This window comes from Oculina patagonica, chromosome 3 (genome assembly GCF_052425735.1).
Source record: "Oculina patagonica isolate OP01 chromosome 3, crgOcupat, whole genome shotgun sequence".
NCBI lineage: Eukaryota > Metazoa > Cnidaria > Anthozoa > Scleractinia > Oculinidae > Oculina > Oculina patagonica.
Genome location: NC_135760.1, coordinates 11,998,210 through 12,007,450, shown reverse-complemented (window position 1 = coordinate 12,007,450; position 9,241 = coordinate 11,998,210). Strand labels below are relative to the sequence as shown.

Here is a 9,241-nt window from a genome sequence, read left to right as displayed (position 1 = left end):
ATCATCAAAAGGTCTTGATCAAGGCCCGATTCTCCCAACTAGTGCTATATAACAGCAGCATAGAGACCAGTTATGAGAATTTGTAGCTTGGTACCATAACCTAGATGTTCCCGGATAAAAAAAGTTTTATTAAAAATAGTTTGCAGGCTTAGCTGGTTGTGGTTAAGGTTGGAAAGCGTTGATCTCTTATTAGCGACCTTTGGAGGTTTTTAATGAACGAAATTAGCCTTAAAAACAAATAAGTTCGTTATAAAAAGCTCCTTCAAGCAGCAAAGGAACTCTAAACAAAACAAACCGGTTTTCAAGGATACTTGACCTGAGAAATGACCCATCATCCTTGAAATTTCGACTTATTGCACGTCTACAGATCGCAGTTCACGTTAAAAATACAGTTACTAACTCACTCACATCAACACTGACTCATCGGGAGTTAAAGTACAGTCTGACAATCGTAAACGTTGAATTTTTAGTTATTTCTTTTTCTGTGTACAGAAGGCACATACCGTATTTGACCGTATTTCTTCGAATAATCGCCCACCCTGAAGAATTACAGACCCATCGCATCGTTTTAGCTCGTTTTGAACCAAATATTTCTAATAATCTCCTTCCATAAAATAATCGCCCCCTCCCCCTTTTTAAAAATTTTATATTTCTCATGACAAATACGTCTTTGTGTGACCAAGACTGCTGCATTTAGGCTCGTTTCCCGGGGGGTGGGGTTCTCCCTTTAATTAAAATATTTCGAACAGACGCAACGTAAGGCTGTATCATTTTATTTTATTAAGCGCTACATGAAAATGACAAGAAAACTTCCTGTTTTATGTCATGTCATGTTGGCATAATAATAATGACCTTTTCAATAAAAGATATATGAAAGGGGTACCTTTTCTTTCTGTCAAAATGGTATTTAACAGGGTAAGGGGTTGGACCTCAGGGCGGAGCCTCACCCTATAAAATTTTTCACGCCAAAACCCTTTCCTGTCACTATTTTCACGTTCGCCCAGCCGATTGTCTTACAGGTGGGGGACTTAGAAGTAACGAATGTCAAGGTCGTGTATCAAGACTATCAACAGGAGCCCGCATTATGGCTTCTGGTATCATCAGTTTCATCCAGACTGATTTAAACTCATTTAAAATTAATTTCACATCCATTGTGACGTGAAGAACGTGCACATGGGCCACTTCACATGCATTTGGTCACCCATCCAAGCCCGGCAGGACTTAGCCTGACGAGAACCGATGCGTATCTTGGGGCTTGGGGCTGTCCCAAAGATAGGGCTTTCCACAAGTTGCTCGGCAACTTTTTGGCAACTTTTGATGATTCGAGCAACTTTTTCCCCTTCGAGCAACTTTTTTCCTCTCGACTTGTTGCATTTTGAACAATTTCCAGACCGAAGATCTCCGAAGGTTATCCGAGTGTTGTTCAAAGGCCATACGAACGTTTCCGAAGTTTTAAGAAGTTTGCCGAAGACTTTCGAGGAACATCTGAAGACTATATTTAGAGAAATTCTCTTGATTAGAAGCAGCGTTTTGGAATTTTTGGAGCATCTTTCGAACAACTTTTATTATCAGAAGCAGCTATTTTGGATTTTTGGAGCAACTTTTGAGCAAATTTTTGAGAAATTACGGACAAATTTTTGGGAAATTTCGAGCAACTTGTGGTCGTTGTGGAAAGCCCTACCCAAAGATGCTCAGCATCTTTTGGCCAACTTTTCATCTCTCGAGCAATTTTTTTTCTTAGTGGAGCAACTTTCGAGCAACTTTTTGCAATTTCAAGACGGAAGATGTTCGAAGATTTTCCAAGTGTTGTTAGAAGGCCATACGAACGTTTCCAAGGATTTTTCGAACTTCTCCAAAGATAAGCAAAATTTGCCAAAGATTTCCGAGAAAGTTCAGAACATGGTTCAACTTTCGGACATGAGGTCATCGGTATCTGTTCTTATGGTAAGAAAATTTTTGATTTGAATTTGGATCAAAGCTTTTACCAACTTCTTTCCTGTTTCTCACAGTTAACCAACAATTTAGTTCTTAGCCAAATCCAAAAAAATCCCTTTTCGCGCTCTCCTGCTGCTACAAGTTTATGTTTTTTTAGGCGAGTCACGTGCCGACCGCGTCACTACAAGACGATAGCAGCCTGGGTTCAAGTACTTAAATCACGCGCCAAATTTCTTATTCCTTCAGAGTGGCTAATGGCGATTTGGCCACTGGCGCAATTTTAATACAAGAAGAAAATGGCGTCAAACGGTAGGAAACTAGCGAGTTTGATCCTAGACGATGGTACTGTGTACAAAGGAAAGTTGTTCGGAGCTTCCAAATGCGTTGCCGGTGAAGTTGGTAAGTCAAAAAGGCTGTTGTTGGGGTTTTTGTGTCGAAAGTGCGGGAGCGAACGATGGTTGTTTAGCCGCCACGAAAGTGTTTTTCTTGCTCAGTAATAACCAATATGACTGAGATGATTGCTGAAAAAGCTGTCGAAAAGCAAATGCCGTTGTCATTTATCAACATTATGTTGTTTTTTTGGCTGTCAATGGCAGAAACTTACGCATTATCAATGTTCGATGTAAGCGTGATTCAATTTATCGCACTAAAGTTGATCGACGAGAGGAGTTATTCGCTGTATACATTACACGTTTCGATTAAAATTTTGTTATATTAAAATAATTCGAAGAAAATCACAGGCTCAAGTTAAGAAAATGACTTTAAATCAAGTTTTATAGAAGATTTACAAAGCTAAAAGTCCGCGTAAACCGAGCGAATGCTTCGCACGTGGAACATTTGAACTTCTGAATTTGTGAAGTTCCCGGATGACGATCAAGCGGAAACCAGAACGCCACCGGAAGTTGCCTTTGTTGCTAAGCCAAAGTTTAGCAAAAATTAAAAAGAAAGACCTTGACACAGCAAGTACCAACAAAGACAAATGATTTTGTAATAAAACTTCAAGTCTTCAATTTACATTTCTAGCACTACTTTTTGAGGGTCACAAATTTCCAAGCGTCGTTGCTTTCTTGAATCTAAACCTGCACCATGTTGGCCGAACCATCTTAATACAGTATAGGCGTTTTCAATATGTGTAAAGATAAAAAGGATTAAAACAGAATAATATACTGCCTTTGGTACAACAATAATCTAAAACAACTATTTTGGAGGGTGGTATTTTTTGGAAGTTGATGGTTTCTTAAGAAAAGTTGTGAATCACCACTAAGAATTTATGGACTGATATATGCTGTGTATTTTGTTACATTAAATTTTGGCAACACGCTAATTTAGCGATTTTGAAAAATCCGTATTTAGCAACATTTTAATTTAGCGATTTTTTGAAAAATTGCTAAATTAAAGTGTCGCCAAAATTTCTTGTTATAAGGTATATGAATTTTAAACTGTTGTGTCAAACTGTTCTTATAAACTCAATCAGGTGGCATGTACCTAAAAGATAGCTTTTTTCTTTTAGTATTTCAGACTGGCATGGTTGGATATCCAGAGTCCCTTACAGATCCATCGTACAAATCTCAAATTCTGACTCTCACTTACCCCCTGATTGGAAACTATGGAGTGCCTGAAGGAAAGAAAGATTCTTATGGCCTAACCACAGAGCTTGAGTCAGACAAAATTTGGGCAGCAGCTCTGGTTGTAGGGGATTATGTTGAGGAGTACAGTCACTGGAATGCTAAGAAATCTCTTTCACAATGGCTAAAAGAAGAGGGAATACCTGGGATAAGTGGTGAGATATCATTCAAATCTACAATATTATTTTTCTACAGGAAAAAAAAATTGAAATCCACTTGCCCAGTAGGCCAGTGAATTTGACTTTTTATTTGCCCCCATTTAAATATTTCTTGCTGTCACTCAGACAAGACTACTAAGACTAATTTCACTTTCCCACAGGGCCACTAAACTTCTCTTTCATTTGCCCAAGAGCAAAATTTACTTGCCCCAGGCAATCAGACCTGGGTCTTTCCTGCCCTACACTATGTGTAGTAAAATAACAGTAACCCTCAAATATTGCTGTTTTGCTTGTCTGATGAACTGTTGAGCCCTCTAAACAGATTAATAATGCAGTATTTTTTGTGTGGCTGGGACTATGACCCGACACAAAAGTGTCCAGTTATTGGAGGTGTCTGCTTAAAGGGGGTGTCTACTAGGGGATGTTCAACTGTACTTCTGTAAAAGGCCACTTTTCCCCTCTGATCACAACAACAGCTACAAGGCTGACGTGTAAAGAGATGTCTAAGGTCCCTGATAAATTATATTTTAGGTATTGACACAAGAGCATTGACAAAGAAGATCAGAGAAAAAGGAAGTTCCATGTTAGGGAAAGTTGTTATTGAAGGTGTTCAGCCAGAATCTGTTCCATTTGACGATCCCAATCAAAGAAACCTAGTGGCAGAAGTTTCATCAAAGGTCTGTGTAACTTGCCTTTTTATTCTGCTATACTTTGTATATAATATAGTGGTGTAAATTTGTCTTTGGTGAACATGACACTAATATTTTGTTGCTACTAAATTTGTTTGTAGACTCCAGTGGTTTACAACCCCAGTGGCGAGTTTAAGATCATTGCTGTGGATTGTGGAATAAAGTACAACCAAATTAGATGCTTAATGGCTAGAGGGGCTTCTGTCAAAGTTGTTCCATGGAATTATGACTTTAATAAAGATGTTGAAAAAGGAGGTATATGTACTAATTAATTCTAACTTGGTCTATAATTCTACACTAGTTAGTACTTAACACTTTTTTTTGCTTTGGTTTAATGACCTTAATTGAACATGGAGTACTCTATTAATATTAAATGGCAATAGTTAACATGCCCAAGTCCATTGCCCAAGAACACAAGAGAAGTGCGTAGTGGAGCATGAGGCATAGCCAAGTGCTTCTTGCACTTTACCGGTACTTTATAGATAACTTGGCAATACAAAAGGAGTCAGTTGACAATTTCCTTTCTAAAATGTTCAAGAAATTGTATGTGATGAAACTGATGACTTGAGTTGCATTCATAATAACTCAATAAAGCACAGCGTAAAGTAAGGTGGCGTGCTTCATAGAAATATAATGAACTTACCGACCAATTGTGGTGCACATAATTTCATGAACAATTAATGAAATGTTATTATGTTTTATGTGCTACTTTTAGAGTGTGATGGCGTTTTCTTGAGTAATGGTCCAGGAGACCCCACATTCACCACTGAGAGTATAAAGAACATCAGAAAGTTTACTGAACGTACTAATCCCAAGCCGCTCTTTGGAATTTGCTTTGGACATCAGCTCCTAGCCTTGGCAGTTGGTTGTACCAGCTTTAAAATGAAGTAAGCACTTACTGTTGCAATAAACTATTTATCTTGTAGAGTAAAAAGTAAAGCTGTTTTGGAGCTTAGCTAAATACAAAAGAATTTCAGGTGGCAGGACCTTTCACGTCAGCGCAACCCGCCTCTGGAACAATGTTGACGTCTCTATTCGTAATGCTGCATCGCACAAACAGTTTACAGGAAAACTACACCAAACGCTACTAAAACAAAATGCTGGACTAGAACATTTTAAAATCAGTAGCACTTTTTAGCTCTTAGTGTATTAAATTAAGTTTAAATTTTTATCATTTAGTTAGGTTTATATAGAACATTTTAAAATCAGCAACATTTTTTAACATTTTTTAGTTCTCATTGTATTGAATTAAGTTTAAATTTTTATCACTGTCTTAAGTATATAACATGTAGTTAGGTTTATAATATGTAGTTAAGTATGTATTATGTAATTAATTAGGGAGGGCCATATTGCAAACTACTGGGCCACCAGTAAATTATGTTACCCTCGTTAAATAAAGTCTTTATTATTATTATTATTAGTGGCACAACAGCCCGGTGGGGGTACTCCCTATAACGGCCTATACAGGGAGGCTCCGTCCGAAAGGGGTACCTTTTTCAGGCTTAAGGTATATAAAAGGGTATGGATTTCACAAGTTTAGGTATACGAAAGGGTATGGAAATTTGTCATTTAGACTTGTAAAAGGGCCTTTAATTAAAATATATTTCGAACAGTTGCAATTTATGGATTATTTTTTTTTATTTATTACGGCGCTACATGAAAATGACAAGAAAACTTCGAGTTCTAAGTCTATGCCAGGTCTTTCAGGTGTATGAAAGGGGGACCTTTTTTCAGTAAAAGGTATACGAAAGGGGTTCAATTTCTGTCAAAATGGTATATAAAAGGGTAAGGGGTTAGAGCTTGGGGCGGAGCCTCCCCGTATAAAACCTTTTTTTGGTTCCCCCTCCCCCCTCCCCGGTCACAACAGGTCTGTTCTCAATAGGCCATTTTACAGTTGTCTGCTCAGTCACTTGGCCTTTGAATGGAAGTGAGGCTGGAGGTGACCTTGTTTTGATACAGACCTCACTGCTTTTGTTGTGTAAATCATGTTGTTCTGATGCGATCTAGTTTGGATTTACATAATAAAGCAGAGAGGTTTGTATCAATGCAAGGTCACCTCCAGCCTCACTACCATTCAAAGGCCAGGTCACTTAGCAGGCAACTGTAAAATGGACTATTGTGCAGTTCCAGAAAAAATCCATACCCAGCCCATGAAAGATCACTGGAAATTCCAAGGGGGTGGGGGGGGGGGGGGGGTCTCAAAAGGCAAAATTTTTAATGGAAAGTATGGGGTTTAACTGGAATTCCCAGAGGTCCTCTGGGAATTCCAGTCAAGGGTCTGAGGGGTGGGAGGATTCAAACAAAAAAAAGACCTTCTGTGAGAGGGATATGGATATTTTCTGGAACAACACATTCTGGTTTTCTGAAATAGCTACATAGAAGCAGGTGCTACTCCCCAAGAGTGAATGGGATGCTAGTGTATTGCAGGTTATCCCTCTATATTTGGTACGGCTTCCCCAATTCTCTATTTTCCAATTGCCCATAATGCACTTTGTTTGCCCCCCAAATTTTTCATAAACTATTGTTTTGGAAATACGCAGTCCTCCCAAGAGAATTTGAAAACAATAGTTTATGCAAAATTTGGGGGGCAAACAAAGTGTATTATGGGCAATTGGAAAATAGAGAATACAGTGTATTTCAGGGGTAGAGAGAGAGGCATTGTAAGAGTTTTAGTGTTTTGCCCAAGAACACAACACAGTGAATCCACTGGTGGTGCTTGAAACAGGCGTGCATGATCAAGAGTGCCGCCCCAACCCTCAGGCCACCACATTATATCTCTTGTACAGTAGTTACTTTGTGTTATTTTGTTCACCTGTTGATGAGCTTTTCTTTGGTTTCTTTGTAGATATGGAAACAGAGGTCACAATATTCCATGCATACACCACGGAACAAATCGTTGTTTCATCACAACACAGAACCATGGCTTTGCTGTTGACACAAACTCCCTTCCATCTGATTGGTCTGTTTTATTTACAAATGCCAATGACCAAACAAACGAAGGCATCATACACAACAGCAAGCCTTTTTACAGTGTCCAATTTCACCCGGAACACATGGCGGGACCACAGGACTTAGAAATGTTATTTGACATCTTTATATCAACAGTGAGACAAAACAAACAAAATGTAGAACCCTCAATATCAGTCAAGGAACGGATTCAGCAGGCACTTAAGTTTGATCCGCTAGTATCTCCAAGTGAAAAGAGACCCAAGAAAGTGATGATTTTGGGTTCTGGAGGTTTGTCCATTGGTCAGGCAGGGGAGTTTGATTATTCTGGTTCACAGGTGAGAGTCTACACTGTACATGTGCATATATAGGTCACAGAGAGCATCTGATTTTAAAAGTATTTGTCGCAAGACAGTTTGACAACATCTTATGAATATTGACTTTCGCAGGCCATTAAAGCTCTAAAAGAGGAAGGAATACAGACAGTGTTAGTGAATCCCAACATTGCGACAGTCCAAACATCAAAGGGGCTAGCAGACAAAGTATATTTTCTCCCCATCACAGCTGACTATGTCACTCAGGTAATGAAATAAAATTTTTAGCTTTCAGTGTCTGAATGTCGATAAAATGGGTTGATTAACAATTTTTGGCAATGATAAGTCAAGCCAAGCGCATACTCTGAAGGCCTTTCGTTGTACAACTTAGAGATGTCACTCAAGATGTTATAAATGTACAGTCGACTCCCCATAACTCGAACCTTCAAGGAAAATTGAAAATGGTTTGAGTTATCGGGAGTTCGTGTTATTGAGAGTTGAAAACAAATGACTGGAAATAAGGAAAAAACGGTGTTTACTGATTTTCAATTCATACAATGTATACAAGTGTACATTTTAAACAAATTTAATTAGAGTATAGAGAATCCAAAAGAAAAAGGGACAATATTCTTCTAAATCACTGTATAAACCAGAACGTAACGTAACGTAAAACAAAGCAAATCAGCTGTGAACGTTGCAGGTTTCAAAGAGAACAACACTATAGGCTACTGCTGCAGAGTTTATGCGATTTATTTTTTCGAGAAACGGTCAGTTAATTCGTCCTGATGATAATCCTGTAAAGTTTTCTAAGGTTGGGTTTGAAAGAATCGCTATCAACCCTTCACAAACAAACTGAATGTCTGTAGCACTAGTAGTCAATGGCGTGGCACATTTCGTGTTTTGAGGGGCGTTTCGGGACGGCTCTGACTCATGTACGTTTTTATTTCAAAATTTATTTAACGTTTTGGACTACAGTACACTGTTTGTTTTGACCTGTTGGGTATTGACAGACATGGTTTGAGTTATCGAGGGTAAAATTATATACAAAATTACCTGAAGGGAAACGAAAATTGGTTCGAGTTAGCGGGAGATTCGAGTTATCGAAGTTGGAGTTACCGAGGGTAAAATTACAGTAAATGTATGACGGAAATCCAGGGGAAATCGATTTTGGTTCGAGTTAGGGTGAGGTTCGAGTTAGCAAGGGTTCGAGTTATCGGGAGTCGACTGTAATTATAAATTGATGATTGTTTTGCTCCATAATTCAGGTCATTCAAAGTGAACATCCAGATGGGATCTTGCTGTCATTTGGGGGTCAAACAGCTCTGAATTGCGGCATTAAGCTACAAGAAAGTGGTATCCTTGAGAAGTATGGTGTGCATACTCTGGGAACACCGATCAGCTCTATAGAGTGTACTGAGGATAGAAAGCTATTTGCTGAGAAACTTGCAGAGATTGATGAGCGGGTCGCACCTAGTGAAGCTGTGTATTCTGTTGAGCAGGTGTGTTCAAATAATACCGTATTATCTGTTAAAGGATTTGAAGCAGGATAAACAGTCTGGGTGCAAAGAAAAACT

General features: G+C 38.7%; 1 protein-coding gene across 2 annotated transcripts in view; it reads left to right on the top strand.

Annotated features, from left to right (window-relative positions):
- Window positions 1–2,185: 2,185 nt before the first annotated feature.
- LOC144646595 (multifunctional protein CAD-like) overlaps window positions 2,186–9,241 on the top strand; it is a 34,007-nt gene continuing 26,951 nt past the window's right edge. For both annotated transcript variants that reach the window (XM_078506245.1, XM_078506244.1), the window contains exons 1-8: window positions 2,186–2,334; window positions 3,446–3,715; window positions 4,250–4,395; window positions 4,509–4,662; window positions 5,123–5,294; window positions 7,253–7,691; window positions 7,803–7,934; window positions 8,933–9,166. In XM_078506245.1, coding sequence (XP_078362371.1) covers window positions 2,232–2,334; window positions 3,446–3,715; window positions 4,250–4,395; window positions 4,509–4,662; window positions 5,123–5,294; window positions 7,253–7,691; window positions 7,803–7,934; window positions 8,933–9,166 — 1,650 coding nt within the window. In that variant the 5' untranslated portion in view covers window positions 2,186–2,231. The remainder of the gene's footprint in view (window positions 2,335–3,445; window positions 3,716–4,249; window positions 4,396–4,508; window positions 4,663–5,122; window positions 5,295–7,252; window positions 7,692–7,802; window positions 7,935–8,932; window positions 9,167–9,241) is intronic.